Here is a 21,796-nt window from a genome sequence, read left to right as displayed (position 1 = left end):
CCTATTTCAAATAGTTTTAAAAAGAGATATTTAAAGAATACATAATTCTGGGTTTGATCCCCAGTACTACATAAAATAAAAGATAAACAACACAGGTACCTGGAGTTTCAACTGTGTCCTGCTTTTTAGTTGTTCCCTTTGTGTTGATTTCACAACTTACATGATAAAAAGTGAAAAGCAAATGATGTTTTTGATGCAGGTAAATGGGAAGCTCGATTTTAATCTGAAATGACAGCAAAATTACACATGGCGTTTTGTTTTGTTTTGTTTCATTTCAATTATCAAGCTGGACTGTCAGACATTTAGTTCAGTTTCATCACACTGTTCCAAAATACTTCCTAAATGACAGATCAAGCGGCCAAGTAGTAGATATCATTTAAATATATTCCAAATGCTTTTCTGGTCACTTTCGGTTTCATGACAATATTCTCCTGGCTTGTGAGGGCTGATTTAGTAATTTGGATTCTCCTGGATTCAATTTTGAAGTAGAATTTTCTGAAATGCTAGATGAAATTACATGCATGTATGAATATGCCACAATGAACCCACTGTTCTGTATAATTAATATACACCAATAAAAATTAAAATGAACAAACAAGAAAAACACCACATCCTCACAGTCCAGGGATAGTGGGTAACCCAAACAGACTCAATGTGTACTGAATCTGAAAGGCTACTTTTCTTAAGTTGTTGTTTACTGCATGAAAAAAATATATATACCTTTACAAATAAATGTGTGAAAAGTCACTACAGCATTATGGTATCCACAAATTAGAGCTTTTATAAATTTCTCTAGAAGAAAAACACAGCTCTATTCTTAGACATAAAAATTATCTTCTATGATTCATGAATTTAGTTAAAAATTAATGCATATAATAAAGTATCTCAAGCAATTTTCTAATCAGAAACCAACTTAATGCTTAGAATGTCTCCTGCAAGTATGTAAGAGACATTACAGACTACAGATTTGATTTAGTGTACATGCCTTTAGCCATTTCCCCCTCTCTTGCACGTGCACGCATGCGCTCTCTCTCTGTCAATATATAGTGAATGACTGAAAAGTCTGTTCATTTTAGGAATCCTAAAAGCAATGTGGATTACTTGCTATATGGTCTAGTTTTCTGCAGTGACCGGTCTTGGTTATAGAAATGCACATAAGGCATGTTTTTTTTTGGTGTTATAACTATGGTCTGTTGTAGGTATATTTCACTACAGAACATGCCTATTCACGGCATCCAGACCATGTGGGTATCTAATGCTCTACTGCACATAAATATGGATATACTCCCTCCCTGGATGGCAAAAATGCAAAGTGCCACTATTCCCCTCCCCACCCTCAAACTGAGAAAGGAATGAGTGAGGCCTATGGCTGGGGTATAAGGCCTCCATACAACAGCAAGTGGACCTGGGGAAATCAGGAGGGCATAGGGAATGGTCTCAGACCAAGCCAAGAATGAAGACATGAGAAACAGAAACAGCGGAGCATCTGGCCTGTATGTTCATTCAGGTTCCATGGAAGCACGTAGGAAGCAAAAGCAGTCTACAGATCTGGATAAATAGCTACATATAAGCTAGCAGAGGCTAGGGCAGTGGCCTGCTGGAAGTACAGAAATATAGAGATGGAGAAGTAGAGTGAAGGAAAAGAGAGATGGAGACAGGGTGAGAGAGAAACTCAGGAAGGAGCACAGAGACCGGGAGAAGAGACCACCCCACTCCCCTTTATCTGCTTTTCACTGAGGTATGTAGGGCAGCCAGGGAGATTCTGTTGGCCCGTGTGTGTGTCACTGTCTCTCAAAGTTTTTCAATGACAGACTGGCTACACCCTACCACATAAAACTAGAAGGGAAAGAGCTAGAGGCTTTTCAGAAATTTTCTTCTGAATTTCTCATTTTAAAGTCAAGAAAGTGGAGACTCAAAAAAGGGAAGTCAATTAGCGTCACAGAGCCAGTGCTATCAAAGCAAGGAGGACTAAATCCTAGCTCCAGACTGATATTTGTTTTCTACCATGTTATCTCAAATCACAGAAGCCCTTAAATTTAGGGCAAATCTGTCACTGTAATCAGAGTGTACCAAGCAGAAGACGTCCTTCATTTTGATGTGACATTATCTGTTTTCATGGAACAAAACATTCAGGGATTGCAAGTACAGATGAAAAGACGGAAATAATTTGAAGAGGAAAAAGAATAGAAACCAGTGCATTTTAAAAATACCAGAATGATATGTTTTTACCTCATCATAGAATTCTGGATTTTGGTTGTGGTGCGAGACAACAGCATAAGCATTTGTGGTAAAAACAGACCCTGCAGGTTTTCCATAAATACACTGAAAAAGAAGGAAACAGAATCACCATTCCAAATGCCGGTCTTTAAATGTGATGCTATGGAACCACATACAGTTAGAGGCATCTGTGAGCACAGGGCCATGGCCAAGCCCATGCAGCTCTCACCATGAGCCTGTAAGCTCCAAATCATTTACAGTCATTCATGACACCACCTCAGATAATGCCTGTAGGATGCTTTTGAACTTCTGGACATCAAAGAAATGCAATTCCAAATTAGTTAATGGTAAGAATCAGAACATTTTTTATCATCTGGAAGGGAAACACTCTCAGACCAGGCCTATAAAACTTACTCCTCTCATGCCACTTGGGTATCTTAACATGAGAGGCACCCCTTCTGCCAGTCAGCAACATTTTTTGGATGCTCACTGCACAGTGGGCAAGGAGAAGAGCTTTTAAAAAAGAAACAAAAGCTAGCAGAAGCATTTGTAGGCTAAATGAATTAAAAAATGAATGTCTATTAAGCTACACTGAAGCTTACTTTTAACATTTTAAAATATGGCACTTTATGAGTCACATTTTAAAAATCATTGCCTTTCTGTTATACTGATAAAATAAATGTAAAGTTTTCTATGGTTCCAGGGAATGATCAGATTTCATTTCTAATGTGAGTTTTTCAATTCTACTGGTCTTTAATAAGCTCAAGGATGAATATGGAGTCAGCATGCCAAAGAACTAATTGCCTCACTCTTTTACTTCAGACCGAGCCTCTAGGCCAGCTATGAAATGAAATTGAGACTCCATATGAGTGAATATCCAACTTTCCTTAAATATAGCTATGAAGGCAATTTTCAAGAACTGCTGAGAAGTAACCTAAGAATCTCTAAGTATACAAAAGGATATTGCTTAGAAGGAAAAGAACAGTTGTTATCGACTCTACTAAAGGGAGAACCAGAGAAAATACACTGCATTTGAATCAGGCAATCTTTAAGTTTCTCTGTAAAAAAATCTCTTTTCAAAGGGAGAGGCTATGAAACATAAGATGATTTAGTTTGGGGAATTCCAGCCTCTTTCCCCAGGGATTTGAATATAAGGCCATCCATCTGTCTGATTTAGGCTCAAGCTAGAGAAGTAGGGAACAAGATAAACACTTTGTAATGTTGACATGTTCTCTTGACTTCTCTTTCAGGTCTCTGAATAATGGACTAAAGAGCAAAAAGTCCAAACCAGCTATAAAGAGGGAAAATGTAAAAGAACTGTGATATGACAGTTTTTTTAAGTATTTAAGAATCACCATATCGCATAATATTGAGATTCTGATTTTTAGAGATTACAAGTCCAAGTTTGGAGGCACCATTTGGCTAGTCATGGAGTAGAAGTTGTATCTCACATCAAAGTAGTCATGCTGTGCTTCTGTCAGCTCAAAAAGCCTGTTCAGATTTCAAGGAGAAAGGAGTTTATGATTCCCTGATGGTACTATTATAAACTATCCTAAGAAAATGACCTTGTGTAGAAGCATCAAAGCAATGGCAAAACTTGGTATGTGGGCTGGGGTTATAGCTCAGTGATAAAGCATTTGTTTAGCATGCATGAGGCCCTGAGTTCTATCACCAGCACTGCCAATAACAAACACAAAAGCAAAACAAAACTGATACAAAAAAGCTTACTTTATGTGTGTGCATGCTGGGAACTGAACCCAGGGCCTCACACATGCTAGGCAAGCACTCTACCCCTGAGCCACAACCCCAGCCCAGGCTTATCCATTTTTACAGCTACATATGCTCTCCTTTCATTTTGTTATACATTAACATTTAATCTAACCCTTGTAGTTAAATTAGTCACCATAGTACATTTTCTTTTTGATGTTTAGACAAATTAAATTTGAAGCATGACACTACCAAGTCCACAAATCTCCATCTCTTCTACCTCTACCAAAAACACATGTTTATCAGTATCAGAAACAAACCTTTAGCCCACAAGCATCACTGTCATCCGAATCCCGGAATTCCACACAGACTGCAATGTTTCTTGCCTAAAATGATTAATCATTGAAAATGAGTCAGAATGAAAAGAATCTAACATTTTATACTCCAGAAATGTATAGTTTACACTGCTTACCTTGGCAAATGTTTTCTGGCTATCATATTTTAACTGCAGAGGATAGACATACAGATGGTTTTTGTAAATAGTAAATGGATAACAATATTTTGTCATTTCGGGAACAAACTCTTCAACCTCCACAGTAATATTTTGACAATTCTTTTCAAAAGGCTTCAGGGGCACATATGAAGAAGTAATACAGTCTATAGCAGGAAAAAATAAACAGGCAAATAGTACACAGTTTAACAACATTAACACATTCCTGGATTCACAAAAATACATGTGGATTATGTTCTGAAAAAATTAACTTGGCTTAAAAATAGAATTCTTAGTAAGTGACAAAAAGTTAAACAACCACTTAAAAACCCAATAGAACACAGTGGAGGGGCTGGGATTGTGGCTCAGCAATAGAGCAATTGCCTAGCACGTGCAAGGCCCTGGGTTCAATCCTCAGCACCACATAAAAATAAAGAGATAAATAAAGATACTGTGTCCAATTACAACTAAAAAATAAATATTAAAAAAAAAGACACAATGGAGTAGCCTGATGCTAATTTTTGTGGAACCCTTCACACCAGACACGAATTGCTGTTTCATTCTCAATGTTGAGTGATTTGCCAAATATAACACATCATAATTTTGACAAATTTAAACTCTGCAAAGAAATCCATTACATTTTCCCTCCTGTGGCTGCAATTTAGCTTTCACTGCAAATTTTTATTGGTATCAGGGAAAGAAATAAGGGTAAATTTATACTTCCAATTAGCTCATGGCAAGTCACTTTTAAAAAGTTAACTTGGTGCAGGTGCAAATTTTCACAAAGAAATAATGGAAGCTTTTTGAAACTACAGATCTTACAATGTGTTACCAATAATAAATTCAATACTCTCAAATATGAAAAGTACAAAGCCTCAGCCAGAGAAGTTTAGTAGCATATGTTATTGAAGCAGCCACTACATAAAGGTTATCCATATACTTAGGGGCTATAAGATTACTAGTCCTTCCTGCAGAGTAACACTGAAGGAGAAGGAAGATCCAGTACAAGCTAGACCTGAACACATAGTAATTTTTGTTGAATATTTGTTTCTGATTATTGAAGCAATAATTTTTTTAATATTTATTCTTAGGTTTTTTTAGGTGGATACAATATCTTTATTTTACATTTATGTGGTGCTGAGGATCGAACCCAGCACGCCGCGCATGCTAGGCGAGCGCTCCACCACTGAGCTACAACCCCAGCCCCTGAAGCAATACATATTTACAATAGAACCTGGAGGTATAAAGAAACACAGTAACAATTAGGCATTCCACTACCCAGAGACAACTCCTATTACCATTTTGGTGTATTTTCTTTTAATCTGCTTTCTAGGTATATGTTTTTTTTTTAATATTTATTTTTTAGTTTGACACAATACCTTTATTTTATTTATTTATTTTCATGTGGTGCTGAGGATCAAACCCAGGGCCTTGCACATGCTAGGCAAGCACTCTACCACTGAGCCACAACTCCAGCCCCTCTATGTATGCTTTATATACTAAAATAAAAATTCTACTTATATATAGAACTTAATCCCATAGGATACAGTGGTGTACACCTGTAAACCCAGGAACTCAGAAAGCTAAGACAGGAGGATCACTTCAAGTTGGAGGCCAGCCTGGGCAACTTTGTGAGACCCTAACTCAAAATAAAAATAAAATAAAAGATCTGGGGGCATAGTCCTATGCTAAATTGCCACTGTGTTCAATCTCTAGTACCGCACGCTCAAAAAAATTTTTTTTTTAATTTTTTGGCATTTCATCTGATGTCTTATTCCACAAATTGGAAGCATCATAATTTGTGGCTGCATGAAGTTACATGGTATTTGTATACCACCCTTTCCTTAAGCAGACTGACAGTGTGGATACACAATGTTTGCAATTTCCTGTTAATATAAATAACACTGCAAATAATCTATATGCGTATACTTCTGTCTATATTTAAAAGTATTTCTTTAGGAAAGAATGCATTGCACTTTCAGGTGTTTTAAAATGTAAGTTAGAGATTCCCTCTCCCACTTTTCTTTTCCTTTTTTTCTAGCTTCTGTATAAAGAAAACACACACACACGTGCAAAGTTAAGTTAGATGTTACTCCCCAGCTTACAACGTATTAGTGACTTCTCATTGCACTTAAAATACAACTTTTGGGCTGGGGTTGTGGCTCAGTGGTAGGGTGCTCGCCTAGCCCATGTGTGACACTAGGTTTGATCCTCAACACCACATAAAAATAAATAAATAAAATAAAGGTATTGGGTCTATCTACAACTAAAAAAGTTTTTCTTAAAAAATACAACTTTGAAACAAATATTCAATATTGAAGGTGTTACGGTGGTCTATACAATTCTCTATGTGACTCAAGCCTTCCTACTTCACTTCTTGTCTCCTCATTCTCATAACACACTATACTAGAGCCATACTGGCTTCCTTTCTACTCATATAAACTAAACTTGCTCCCACCTCAAGTTCTTTACAATATACACAGCGCCCTCGGTCTGGAACATACGGTCCCAAATATCACATGTGGGATCTTCCTCCCTCTTCTGTTCCTAAGCTTAATGGATGGTTTCCCCAGACGCCGTGTTTAAAGCAGTCTGTCCAATCCATCCCAGCTGGGTGCAGTAGCACACACAACTATAATCTCAGTGGCTCAGGAGGCTGAGGCAGGAAGATTGAAAGTTCAAAACCAGCCTCAGCAACTTAGCCAGGCCCTAAGCAACTTAGCAAGACCCTGTCTGGAAATAAAGAATAAAAAGGACTGGGGATGTGGCTAGGTGTTAAGTACCCCCTGGGTCAAAACCCTAGTACCCTCCCCCAAAAAAGTCTACCCCAAACAAAGCCTAAATTATTCACTTATTTATCTGCATGTTTACTATCTGTTGTTCCATCTAGACTTTAAATTCCATAAATTTAAAGCACATAGTAGTACATCCTCAAATGTTTAATCAACAATGATGCAATAAGTAAATTATTATATTTAGTAAGTTATCATTATTATAAGTAAAATAACATTTTGTTATTAGTGAATAAATGGATATAGAATCTTGAAACTGGAATAATGTCTTAATTACAGACATCTATGGATATTTTTTGCACATGATAGGTAATAGTGCTTGGCCAAAACCTAATAAGAATTAGATGTTCTTTAATTTTTTGGTATTGAGGATCAAACCCAGGGCCTCACTATTACTAAGCTACACTCCTAGACAAATAAATTCATTTAAAACATTTTTGGAAATTTTATTGATGAGCAAAAGAATCTTAATTTGTATTACTGGCATTATTATTAAGACAAAATATTTTCAAATATTTCCTACCCAATTAATTTTATCTCCTACAAATCATCTTTTGTCTCTCCTAGAATCTTAGATTCTAGTACTGAGACAAGAAATTCTTCTCCCTTTTGATCTCACACTTGCTGACAGAGGTAGAAACTTATCCAATGTAAAATGCATCAGAAACAAATGAGAGCATACTGATAACATCATATATTTTATAGAAAACATATGATAAAGATCAACTCACTTTCTCATCTGTAACTATTCACCATGCATACTGGGTTGAATAGTCCCACCCCCAAATTCATGTCAACCTGGAACCTTAGATTGTGACTTTAGATGGAAATATATACATATAATTAGTTTAGATGAGGTCATACTAGATGAGGGTGGAATCTAAATATAATGACTAGTGTCCCCATAGGAAAAGGAACCAATGAAAACCAAAGGGAAGAAGGCCATGTGAAAACTAAAATGTAGCTGTGAGCTAAGAAATGCCAAGGACAACCAGGAGCTTCCAGAAAATAAAAAGACTCAAGGGATGATTTTTCCCTAGAGCATTCAGAGGTAGCACAGCCCTGCTACAGCCTTGTGAAAGAATAAATTTCTGTTGTCTTAAATAACACAATTTATAATACTTTGCTATGGTACCCTTAGGAAACTAATATACCATGCAAACCTCAGGAAAAAAAAATATTTTTAAAAAACCCTAAGATTCAAACATAACCTTTAATTATGCTTTTATTAATTTGCAATACATTCTTACTTGATAAATCCACAGGAACACATTCCACTGTGATATTTAACTGCCCAGGAATGATCTGCAATTTGGTCTTTTCTGGCCTAGGTATAAAGAAAGAATTTTTTAGAATTTAAATTATGATGAATAAATGTATTGGTTACCCTATATCCAAATTTCATTCTTTAGGAATTCAGTTCTAACAATACATGACTCACATTCAGCATCTTAAGAAATTGATAATTCATTTATTGCAGTAACACTTACTTTTTGTATTCTGAAAGCAGCTTGAGAAGGTCTTCATTAGAAAGCTTGCTACTATCCTGTTTATATAAAGGAGAAAATCTCCCTTCCAGATCGAGAGAGCCTTGAATGTCTTTGAAAATGGGTCTAAAACAGCAATAAAAAGGATTTACTAAAAAATATAAAAGTACTAATAAATCCAGATAGCCTGGGTAGGAATATAAAATAGAAAGTTATTGGTTTTCTCACAAAGTTAAACATACATCTTGTCTGCAGCAATTCCACTCCTAACTATGTTTCCACATGCTACGTGAATGTTTTCAGATTTATCTGGTACAGTCCAAAATGGGCAATTATCCAGATATTTATCAAGAACAGAATGGATAAGCAAATTACAGTGCATTCATACCATCAGCTACTACTCAAAATAAATTTCCAATATATACAATATGGATAAATCTCAAAAATGCACTGAGTATAAGAAACCAAACACATACTGCATGATTCCATTTAATAAAAGCCTAGAATAGAAGAAAGTCATCTCCCACGATCATCAGATCATTGGTTGCCCAGAACAACCACTGATTAGTTGAGATGATCAGTAGGATGATTGACTGGACAGGGCCATGTGGACACTTTCTTTATCTTGATAGATATGTTTTTTATCTTGGTTGCAGTAGTGGTTACAACCATACACACTGTGAACACTCATCAAGCTCAACATTTAACAGGTGTGCATTTTTTCAAAGGTAAACCATATCACCTTGAAGTTGAAAAAAGTTAAAGTAGAACTTGAATATAAATTTATATAGTTTACAATATACATGTGTAGTTTTTTTTTTCCCCCAGTTCCAGGGATGGAACCCAGGGCCTCACATGTGCTAGATAAGCACTCTATCACGGAGCTACAACCCCAGTCCCTCTTCTACCATTTTTTTTTAATTAATTTTTATTGTAGGTTGTTCAAAACATTACATAGTTCTTGATATATCATATTTCACACTTTGATTCAAGTGGGATATGAGCTCCCATTTTTACCCCATATACAGATTGCAGAATCACTTCAGTTGCACAACCATTGATTTACATATTGCCATTCTGGAGTCTGTTGTATTCTGTGCCTTTCCTATCCTCTACTATCCCCCCTCCCCCCTCCCCTCCCCTCTTCTCTCTCTACCCCCTCTACTGTAATTCATTTCTCCCCCTTATATTTTCCCTCCTTTCCCCTCACTTCCTCTTGTATGTAATTTTGTATACCCCTGAGGGTCTCCTTCCATTTACATGCAATTTCCCTTCTCTCTCCCTTTCCCTCCCACCCCTCATCCCTGTTTAATGTTAATCTTCTTCTCATGCTCTTCGTCCCTACTCTGTTCTTAGTTACTCTCCTTATATCAAAGAAGACATTTGGCATTTGTTTTTAAGGGATTGGCTAGCTTCACTTAGCATAATCTGCTCTAATGCCATCCATTTCCCTCCAAATTCTATGATTTTGTCATTTCTTAATGCAGAGTAATACTCCATTGTGTATAAATGCCACATTTTTTTTATCCATTCGTCTATTGAAGGGCATCTAGGTTGGTTCCACAGTCTTGCTATTGTGAATTGTGCTGCTATGAACATGGATGTAGCAGTGTCCCTATAGTGTGCTCTTTTTAGGTCTTTGGGGAATAGACCCAGTAGTGGAATAGCTGGGTCAAATGGTGGTTCCATTCCGAGCTTTCCAAGAAATCTCCATACTGCTTTCCAAATTGGCCGCACCAATTTGCAGTCCCACCAGCAATGTACAAGAGTACCCTTTTACCCACATCCTCGCCAGCACTTGTTGCTGTTTGACTTCCTAATAGCTGCCAATCTTACTGGAGTGAGATGGTATCTTAGGGTGGTTTTGATTTGCATTTCTCTGACTGCTAGAGATGGTGAGCATTTTTTCATATACTTGTTGATTGATTGTATGTCCTCCTCTGAGAAATTTCTGTTCAGGTCCTTGGCCCATTTGTTGATTGGGTTATTCGTTATCTCATTGTCTAATTTTTTTAGTTCTTTGTATATTCTGGATATTAGGGCTCTGTCTGAAGTGTGAGGAGTAAAGATTTGTTCCCAGGACGTAGGCTCCCTATTTACCTCTCTTATTGTTTCTTTTGCTGAGAAAAAACTTTTTAGTTTGAGTAAATCCCATTTGTTGATTCTAGTTATTAACTGTTGTGCTATGGGTGTCCTATTGAGGAATTTGGAGCCCGACCCCACAGTATGTAGATCATAGCCAACTTTTTCTTCTATCAGACGCCATGTCTCTGATTTGATATCAAGTTCCTTGATCCACTTTGAGTTAACTTTTGTGCATGGCGAGAGAAAGGGATTCAGTTTCATTTTGTTGCATATGGATTTCCAGTTTTCCCAACACCATTTGTTGAAGATGCTATCCTTCTTCCATTGCATGCTTTTAGCCCCTTTATCAAATATAAGATAGTTGTAGTTTTGTGGATTGGTTTCTGTGTCCTCTATTCTGTACCATTGGTCCACCTGCCTGTTTTGGTACCAGTACCATGCTGTTTTTGTTACTATTGCTCTGTAGTATAGTTTGAAGTCTGGTATAGCTATACCGCCTGATTCACATTTCCTGCTTAGAATTGTTTTTGCTATTCTGGGTCTTTTATTTTTCCATATGAATTTCATGATTGCTTTCTCTATTTCTACAAGAAATGCCGTTGGGATTTTGATTGGCATTGCATTAAACCTATAGAGAACTTTTGGTAATATCGCCATTTTGATGATGTTACTTCTTCCTATCCATGAACAGGGTATATTTTTCCATCTTCTAAGATCTTCTTCTATTTCTCTCTTTAGGGTTCTGTAGTTTTCATTGTATAAGTCTTTCACCTCTTTTGTTAGGTTGATTCCCAAGTATTTTATTTTCTTTGAGGATATTGTGAATGGGGTGGTTGTCCTCATTTCCATTTCAGAGGATTTGTCGCTGATATACAGGAATGCCTTTGATTTATGCGTGTTGATTTTATAGCCTGCCACTTTGCTGAATTCATTTATTAGCTCTAATAGTTTCTTTGTAGACCCTTTTGGGTCTGCTAGGTATAGAATCATGTCATCTGCAAATAGTGATAATTTGAGTTCTTCTTTTCCTATTTTTATGCCTTGAATTTCTTTCGTCTGTCTAATTGCTCTGGCCAGTGATTCGAGAACTATGTTGAACAGAAGTGGTGAGAGAGGGCATCCCTGTCTTGTTCCAGATTTTAGAGGGAATGCCTTCAGTTTTTCTCCATTCAGAATGATGCTAGCCTGAAGCTTAGCATAGATTGCTTTTACAATGTTGAGGTATGTTCCTGTTATCCCTAGTTTTTCTAGAGTTTTGAACATAAAGGGATGCTGTACTTTGTCGAATGCTTTTTCCGCATCTATCGAGATGACCATATGGTTCTTATTTTTAAGCCTGTTGATGTGGTGAATAACATTTATTGATTTCCGTATATTGAACCAACCTTGCATCCCAGGGATAAATCCTACCTGATCATGGTGCACAATTTTTTTGATATGTTTTTGTATCCGGTTCGCCAGAAGTTTATTGAGGATTTTTGCATCTAGGTTCATTAGAGATATTGGTCTGTAGTTTTCTTTCTTTGAACTGTCTTTGTCTGGTTTAGGAATCAGGGTGATGTTGGCCTCATAGAATGAATTTGGAAGTTCTCCCTCTTTTTCTATTTCCTGAAATAGCTTGAAAAGTATTGGTGTTAATTCCTCTTTAAAGGTTTTGAAAAACTCTGCTGTATACCCATCCGGTCCTGGGCTTTTCTTAGTTGGTAGTCTTTTGATGGTATCTTCTATTTCCTCAATTGATATTGGTCTGTTTAGGTTGTCAATATCCTCCTGACTCAATCTGGGCAAATCATATGACTTAAGAAATTTATCGATGCCTTCACTATCTTCTATTTTATTGGAGTATAAGGATTCAAAATAATTTCTGATAATCTTCTGTATTTCTGAAGTGTCTGTTGTGATATTGCCTTTTTCATCCCGTATGCTGGTAATTTGAGTTCTCTCTCTTCTTCTCTTTGTTAGCGTGGCTAAGGGTCTGTCGATTTTATTTATTTTTTCAAAGAACCAACTTTTAGTTTTGTCAATTTTTTCAATTGTTTCTTTCGTTTCGATTTCATTAATTTCAGCTCTGATTTTAATTATTTCTTGTCTTCTACTTCTTTTGCTGTTGTTTTGCTCTTCTTTTTCTAGGATTTTGAGTTGAAGTATTAGATCATTTATTTGTTGGTTTTTTCTTTTTTTAAGGAATGAACTCCAAGCAATAAATTTTCCTCTTAGAACTGCTTTCAATGTGTCCCATAGATTCCGATATGTTGTGTCTGTGTTTTCATTTATCTCTAAGAATTTTTTAATTTCCTCCTTGATGTCTTCTATAACCCATTGATCATTCAGTAACCTATTGTTCATTCTCCAAGTGATGCATGATTTTTCCTTACTTCTTTTATCGTTAATTTTCAATTTCATTCCATTATGATCAGATAAGATGCATGGTATTATCTCTACTCCTTTATATTGTCTAAGAGTTGCCCTGTGACATAATATATGATCTATTTTTGAGAAGGATCCATGTGCTGCTGAGAAAAAAGTGTAACTGCTTGATGTTGGGTGGTATATTCTATATATGTCAATTAAGTCTAGGTTATTAATTGTGTTATTGAGCTCTATAGTTTCCTTATTCAACTTTTGTTTGGAAGATCTGTCCAGTGGTGAGAGAGGTGTGTTGAAGTCTCCCATGATTATTGTATGGTGGTCTATTAGACTCTTGAACTTGAGAAGAGTTTGTTTGATGAACATAGCTGCACCATTGTTTGGGGCATATATATTTATGATTGTTATGTCTTGTTGGTGTATGGTTCCCTTGAGAAGTATGTAGTGTCCCTCTTCATCCCTTTTGATTAACTTTGGCTTGAAATCTATTTTATTTGATATGAGTATGGACACTCCTGCTTGTTTCCGAAGTCCATATGAGTGATATGATTTTTCCCAACCTTTCACCTTCAGTCTATGTATGTCTTTTCCTATCAAATGCGTCTCCTGAAGGCAGCATATTGTTGGGTCTTGTTTAGTGATCCATTCTGCTAGCCTGTGTCTCTTAATTGGTGAGTTTAAGCCATTAACATTCAGAGTTATTATTGAGATATGGGTTGTTCTTCCAGCCATATTTGTTTATTTATGTTACTAAACATGGTTTGTTTTCCTCTTTGATTATTCCCCCCCACCTTTACTGTACTACCTCCCGCTGTTGGTTTTCATTGATATTTTCCATTTCCTCTTCCTGTAATATTTTGCCGAGGATGTTTTGAAGAGCTGGTTTTCTAGCTGCAAATTCTTTTAACTTTTGTTTATCATGGAAGGTTTTAATTTCATCTTCCATCCTGAAGCTTAATTTCGCGGGATACACAATTCTTGGTTGGAACCCCTTTTCTTTCAGTGTTTGAAATATGTTATTCCAGGATCTTCTAGCTTTCAGAGTCTGTGTTGAAAGATCAGCTGTTATCCTGATTGGTTTACCCCTAAATGTAATCTGCTTCCTTTCTCTTGTAGCTTTTAAAATTCTCTCCTTATTCTGTATGTTGGGCATCTTCATTATAATGTGTCTAGGTGTGGATCTCTTATGATTTTGCACATTCGGCGTCCTGTAGGCTTCTAGAATTTGGGATTCTGTCTCATTCTTCAAGTCTGGGAAGTTTTCTCGTATTATTTCGTTGAATAGATTGCTCATTCCTTTGGTTTGGACCTCAATACCTTCCTGTATCCCCATGACCCTTAAGTTGGGTCTCTTTATGTTATCCCATATTTCTTGAATGTTCTGCTCATGGTTTCTTAACAGCTTTGCTGAGCTGTCTATGTTCTTCTCCAGTTGAAATACTTTGTCTTCATTGTCTGATGTTCTATCTTCTAAGTGTTCTACTCTGCTGGTAGTATTCTCAATTGAGTTTTTAAGTTGGTTTATTGTTTCCTGCATTTCCAGGATTTCTGTTTGTTTGTTTTTTATAACCTCTATCTCCCTGTATAATTGATCTTTTGCTTCTTGGATTTGTTTATGTAATTTATTGTCGAAGTGGTCGAAGTGGTCTTTCATTGTCTGATTTTGCTGTCTAATGTCTTCCTTGAGACTCCAGATCATCTGAAGCATGTATATCCTGAATTCTTTATCTGACATTCCATCTGCTGCAGATATTACCTCTTCTAAAGTTGAGTTGACCTGCATTGCTTGTGGTCCTTTCTTTCCTTGTCTTTTCATACTGATCGCGTTTCTTTCTGCTTGGTGAAACTGTTGTGTTATTGATTTTTCCCCCTATATATTGATATTGCTCTTGTATAGCTGCAAAGTCTCCCTCGCAGGCTTTGGCGGTGGCTCTGCCCCTCCTCCAATTGAGGCAATGTGCCTACCACGCCAGGAGGCCGCTGTACCTGTACTTTCGATGGGCCTGTTCTTTCGGTGGTCACAGGTCCGCCTACCTTGCAGGCGTGAGCAGCGGCTTTGCCCCTCCGCTGGCCACTAGGCCTGTTCTGTCTGTCGGTTGCAGGTCTGTCTACCTAAAAGGCGCTGGTGGCGGCTCTGCCCCTCCCCCGACCGGGGCGATGTATCTGGCGGGCCACTGGGCCTGTTTTGTCGGTGGTCACGGTTCCGCCTACCTTGCACTCGCGTGGAGCAGCTGTGTCCCTCCGAGAGTTGCTGGGCCTGACCTGCCGGTGGGTGGCAAGTGCGCCTACCTTGCAGGCGCGGGGGTGGCTCTGCCGTTCCGCGGGTCACTGGGCCTGATCTGCTGGTGAGTCGCAGGTCTGCCTACCTTGCAGGCGCCCGGTGGCTCTGCCCCTCCCCCAACCGGGGCGGGGCGATGTGTCTGGCCGGCCGCTGGGCCTGTTCTGTTGGTGGTCACAGTTCAGCCTACCTAGCAGGCACGTGGGGCAGCTGTGCCCCTCCGCAGGTTTTTGGGCCTGACCTGCCGGTGGGTCGCAGGTCTGCCTACCTTGTAGGCTCGGGGGGTGGCTCTGCCGCTCTGTGTATTGCTGTGCCTGTTCTGCTGGTGGGTAGTGGGTCCGCCTACCTTGCAGGCGCCCGGCGGCTCTGCCCCTCCCCCAACTGGAGCGATGTGTCTGGCGGTCCACTGGGCCCGTTTTGTCGGTGGTCACAGTTCCGCCTACCTTGCACACGCGTGGAGCAGCTGTTTCATTAGTGCCTGGGCACACTCTCCTTGTTTGCCTCCTTCAGGCCCTAAGTTTGTAGAGCTTGGGGCTGAGAACCCCCAGCAAATTTGCTTACCTTCTGGTAGCCACGCCCCCGTATCTGGTGCAAGAGACCTCAGTTGTCAGCACTGGTGGGAGCGGTAGCTGGGAGACCCGCGCCGCGCGGCTCCGGCCGGCTCCTGCGTCAGCGCCGCCTCGGCTCCCGCCGGTTCCCGTGCCGCTGCCGCGGTTCCCGCCAGCTCCGGCCGGCTCCCGTGCCGCTCCTGCTAATTTAGAATCCGCTGCGAAGGAATCTCTTTGGCCGATCTTTGGTGACTTCCCCTCTCTGCTATGGCGGGCCCCTGGCTCCTTGCAGGAGTGACCGAAGGGAGAGGTGGAACTGGCTTGTCTCTTGTCTGACACAATCTCTGGTTTTAGATCCCAGTTCGCTAATTCATAGAGGCTTGGTTAGATTTCCTTCCCGTCCTCTCAAGGGGGGGAGCCCTTTCCCGGGTGGGCAGGGCTGTTAGCAGAGCCGGAAGGGCACGGGCCTTCTGTCGGGCCAGGCGGGGACCCTTCTGGCTGTGCTGGGCTGCCGGGGGCGCCCACAGAGCCAGGCAGACGGCGCCCACGTGGCTAAGAGCCGGGCGGGGTGACCCTTCGCAGAGCGGGCGGGCCGCCAGGAGTGCTGGGATGGTGGGAGCTGTCTGCCGGCCGGGCAGGGACCCTTCTCGACGAGCAGGGCCGCCGGGGGCGCTTGTAAAGCCGGGCGGCTGCAGCCTCGTGGCTAAGACCCAGGCGGGCGGGGTGGCTGTTTGCAGGGCAAGAGCGGGGCCGCCAGGGTAGCCGGGATGGCGGAAACTGTCTGTCGGCCGGGCAGGGACCCTTCTCACTGAGCAGGGCCGCCGGGGGCGCTTGTAAAGCCGGGCGGCTGCAGCCTCGTGGCTAAGAACCAGGCGGGTGGGGTGGCTGTTTGTAGAGCAAGAGCGGAATCCTCTTCTACCATTTTTAAGAAGCAATTTTACTGCTAAAATGGGAAGTGATGTACCACCCAACAAACTGAAAAAAAAAATGTAGCCAAAACCATAATTCCCCCTGGTAGAACCTCTAAATATTTGGTTAAAGGCATTAACTTCTAAGTACACCTCCTTGATTTCTACTACACAGGGATTTATCATACACCTTTTAAATATACCAGCCAAGTCTTTAGAATGAATTCCTGCTACTGCTGACAACCGAAATGATTCAGGAAGGGAAACAGCACGATTCTTCATCAGAATTTGGGATCAAATCTCGTCTCTTTGATGATTTCAAAATGAATTTTTCTACTGGCAAAACAACACAGGCAGCTACTGCTACTGCCCAGAGGGGGGCAGTATTCCATAGTGGTCTGGAGTGGGCACTGAAGTTCGGTGCCCTGTGTTCAGATCCCTACTTTGCCATACGTTAGTGATTTTTGGCAAGGATTTCTTATTTTTATTTTACTTGTGTGCCTCAGTTTCTTCATCTCCAAGATGGGCACAATTATACTCCCATCTTAAGAAAATCTACATTTGGAACTGGGTTGTGGCTTAGAATGCAAGTACTTTCCTATGGTGTGCAATGCCCCGGTCCCATTGCCAGCACAGAAACACATAGAAACACACACACACAAACACACACACACACACACATACATTAAGCACTTAGATCAAAGAGTGCCTAGAATAGAGCTAACACTTAACTGTTAATAGTAGCAGCAACAATTGACTTTTCAGGCTTGAGCATTTTAACTATGCTTATATTTACAAGCCACACTTCACATTCAAAATATCAACATAGGAACTAGGGTTGTGGCTCAGTGGTAGAGCACTCACCTAGCATGTGTGAGGCACTGGGTTTGATCCTCAGCACCACATAAAAAATAAATAAATAAAATAAAGGTGTTGTGTCCAACTACAACTAAAAAAAATTAAATAAATAAAATAAAAATTTAAAACAAAAAAAGAATACCAACACATGCCAACTTCTGCTACTCTGTCATTCACCTATCCTTGGCTATCTTTTCTTCTACTCTTTATTTATTTGTTTGTTTGTTTATTTATTTATTTATTTCTGGTGAGGGTACCAAACAAAGATCCTGGTACCTTTTCATCTACCAGAATATAATGCACTTTTAGACCTTCCCCAAAATGAAATGATTATAGCGACAGAAGAAGTATATAACTTAGAATCTCCTATTCTTATGCTACTGCCCAGCATCCAATGAACATAATTGATTGAATTATTCAGAACATGGTGCCCTTTCCCCAGAACTTCCAGTGAGTTGCACAGGCTGTAACACAAACAAGCAAATGAACTAGTACTTCAAAGTGGAGAAAAACAAAAAAACAAATTTTAAGTCATCACTGCATGTAGATTTGCAAGATTTAGATAAAATAATATAAACTACCATAACATAAGAGATATAGGTAATGCATGCTTCCAACTGCACTACCTCCAAAAGGTTGGCTGCATTTGTTACCAGGGAGCAAAAAAATTATTAATTACACACTTGCACTTAATGACTACATTCTTTGCCTTCAAATGTTTAGTATGTTTTCCAGAATTATTCTATGATACTTTTTCAAATCATAAAATCTAGCCAACTCTGAAATAATGGCATATTGTACATAATTCATTACAATTTCTAGTTTCTGGAAAAAATTCCATCATTTTAGCAAATATGCTGCTCTTTTAAAATGCAATAAAATTAAGTGGTATCAGTTGGGTCAGTAACTGAAGCCAAAGAAAATTTCCCTGAAGCAAGATATATGAAAAAAATGAGAGGGTCTCAGAAGAGGTCTTTGATGTACATCAAATTCCAACAGAAAGAAGTCTTACAACCCAAGTGTCCTAATATAAAACTAGTCTGCCAAAAACAGACTGGTGAGTACTAGTAAGGACACTTGTCCTTGCCCTCACAGAAGAATATGAATAGAAGGGTCAGAATTAAATTTATACAAACCTGGCAGCCCAAGCAAAGGGCATTCTGTATTGTCCAAGGCGGCTACACACTTGCTTAGCTGTCCTGTGTACCTTCTGGGCTGTCTAAGGTAAAAAATAAGAACATAAGCTAGAATTTGTTTAATCTGCCATGGGCTCACCCAATTTACCAATATAAAAATCAAAAATTTAGAAAAGGTCACAGAAAAAGAACACCATATATCAGCAACCCATTTTCCCAGACTGAAGTGTTGAAACTTCTAGGTTTTTAAGAGGTGGAAAGTGGGGATAGAGGGTGAAGTGCTGGGGAGTGATATTGGACAAATTATATTGTTATATTGTGTATTGTGTGCATGTAATAATAAATCCTGTCAGTATGTACAACTACCATGTGCCAATAAAAATGCAGGGAAAAAATAAAAAAAAAAAAACAAACTAGAGGGCTGGGGACCGTGGCTCAAGCGGTAGCGGGCTCGCCTGGCATGCGTGTGGCCCAGGTTCGATCCTCAGCACCACATACAAACAAAGATGTTGTGTCCGCCGAAAACTAAAAAAAATAAATAAACATTAAAAAATTCTCTCTCTCCCTTTCTCTCTCTCTCTCTCTCTCTCACACTCTCTCTTAAAAAAAAAAAAAAACTAGAATAAAAGGTTTTATGTTTTCTCCTCAATGGTTTGGGTCACTATATCAGAAAATCAACAAAACAGATATAGGGTACAATTTACACCAAAAAAAAATCTACTTGTAAGCAGTTTTAACGTGTATTTCCTTTCACACAGGAGGCAGATACTCATCATTCCTGGGAGTAATTTGTTCTGGATACAGTTGACCTTTCTACTCCCAAGATAAGGCACAAGTGACCAAGAGTCAATGCAATTAGTCTAGCATGGGCAGAAGTCGTTGTTTGGTCAGGCAATGGGAGATGACATAGGAGATAAACTGTCTGTAAAGCCTAAACAGACTGTAAAATGCTGGCAAGATGCTTATCCTAGAATGCTAGTCTTTTATCTATAGTATCAAGACTTTTTTCATGAATTAGTTACATATCTCCTCAGGATCTTCCAAATAGTTATCTGGATACACATGAAATGTCTTACAATAAATTGATGATTGCTCAATATGCAGTAGCTGTAGTGCTACTAATGAACTCAACCATAAACCCTTTCCCAGCTAGGCCTCAGTTTTCTCATGTATGAGAGGATGGGATTAGATTGATGACTTCCAAACATTTGGATGTCATGGATAATGATATATCGGGTTGCCACCTTTACTGTGGTCACTTAAAGACATTTAGCAAAACAAACAGTAAAAAAGTCCCTGTCAGGCTGGAGTTGTGGCTCAGTGGTAGAGCACTTGCCTAGCATGTGTGAGGCACTGGGTTTGATCCTCAGCACCACATAAAAATGAATAAATAAAATAAAGGTATTGTGTCCATTTACAACTAAAACATATTTTAAAAAAAAAAAACTCCCTGTGGCTTCATATGCTAATACATCATGAAAGAAATGTATAACACTGAAAAAATAAGAAGGGCAAAGATTTCAAAATAAAGGACATTCCTTTGTAAAATATGCGAAACCTCACAAAACCTCCATCTGTTCTCATTGCATCACAGACAGGCGTGAATCTGGGTATGAACTGGCATTGGGGCACTACAGGATTAGGTCTTTTTTTCTCTCCCAGCTCTGACTTCCCAGGGCTATCTGTAAATCCGCAAGTAAGGAAAAAGTGGCTATTACCAAAGATACCATGTCACTTAGCAGATGTGGTCTAAGAGCCTGTAGCTCTTTTTTTGATAAGCAAGCAGAAACCAGATTGTCATGTTAACAGAACACAAATAATAAAGAGGGTGCATGTTCAACCTTTACCATACATATTCACATAGTATAAAATATTTTCAGAATACATAGCATTCTCGGAGAAGATGATTTTTCTTCTAGAGGGGTCAATAATAAGGTCGTTTAAAATAGCATTAAAAGGTAAATTCTACATTAAGCTATAATGTTCATAAGTGATCTTTATAAATACCTTTATTGGATCTGAATTTTTGATGTAGGGTTCTGCACAGTGTGTAATGTTTCCCTGCAGCACCTTTTCGACTCTCGCAACTAGAAAAATCTCAGGATGTGGATTCGTCACTGAGAAAATTCCCTGAAAAAAATTACTTCTGTTAAGACTTTTATGTAACATTATATTTATAGCTGTTTGTTTGGTGAATAAGTCCAAGTAGTGTGTTTAGTATAGGATGTTGAAATTCAACATAGGATCATGTACAGAATTCCAGAAATAGGTAGCACTTCTTTTCGTACAGATTTCAAAGTTCTCAATGTTTTTTTCAAAATGAATTTTATATTTTGTTGCCAACTTCACATGTATTAAGTCCTAAAGTATAGATGTCACTATCACTGCCTAGCTGCTTATACTTGGCTGTGTTTGCAAGGTGAATTCTTAGATCTAATAAATATGATGTGCATTAATTAGCTCAACTAGTATTGTGCTCAAATAATGTGTATTTTTCAAGTGGAACTAGACATGCACTTTTAAATGTCACTGCATGTAGCTCCAGAACAATTAGTTCACACTTAATTCATGTAAACTGCAGCTTAGAAGGTAGAAAATACTTTGCTGCTCTGCCTAATATAAAACTAAACCACCCTGCGGAAAACATTCCTTTGTTACAGTTGAAAAACTCTGGTGATTTCAATGTAAAAGGAGAAAACAAGATACAAAACTTGTTTTGTCCCTGTACATTTTATTTAAGGTTACTAGTGCAGATGCAATTAAAGTTGCACGTTTTCACTGAATGCATGTGGTACAGCTATGTAATCCCCTGTCTAGTTTGGCTCCTTTCAAATAAAAACCCTCTAAAAGTGTTATTAGTTGGTTATGTAGAACATCACACAAATGAATTTGAGTGGAAAAAAAATCCATCACTGGGTCTCCA

General features: G+C 38.9%; 1 protein-coding gene across 3 annotated transcripts in view; it reads right to left on the bottom strand.

Annotated features, from left to right (window-relative positions):
• Dock11 (dedicator of cytokinesis 11) overlaps positions 1-21,796 on the bottom strand; it is a 193,047-nt gene that overhangs the window by 90,066 nt on the left and 81,185 nt on the right. For 2 of the 3 annotated variants that reach the window (XM_077107462.1, XM_077107463.1), the window contains exons 13-20: positions 20,881-21,003; positions 18,874-18,956; positions 8,697-8,819; positions 8,457-8,533; positions 4,397-4,581; positions 4,245-4,310; positions 2,230-2,322; positions 100-223 (exon numbers count right to left, since the gene is read on the bottom strand). In XM_077107462.1, the coding sequence (XP_076963577.1) occupies positions 100-223; positions 2,230-2,322; positions 4,245-4,310; positions 4,397-4,581; positions 8,457-8,533; positions 8,697-8,819; positions 18,874-18,956; positions 20,881-21,003 (874 nt within the window). The remainder of the gene's footprint in view (positions 1-99; positions 224-2,229; positions 2,323-4,244; positions 4,311-4,396; positions 4,582-8,456; positions 8,534-8,696; positions 8,820-18,873; positions 18,957-20,880; positions 21,004-21,796) is intronic. The other variant, XM_077107464.1, reaches the window with a different exon arrangement.

This window comes from Callospermophilus lateralis, chromosome X (assembly GCF_048772815.1).
Source record: "Callospermophilus lateralis isolate mCalLat2 chromosome X, mCalLat2.hap1, whole genome shotgun sequence".
NCBI classification, from domain to species: domain Eukaryota; kingdom Metazoa; phylum Chordata; class Mammalia; order Rodentia; family Sciuridae; genus Callospermophilus; species Callospermophilus lateralis.
The sequence above is the reverse complement of the archived record's forward strand: the minus strand, read 5'-3'. Positions and strand labels throughout refer to the sequence as shown.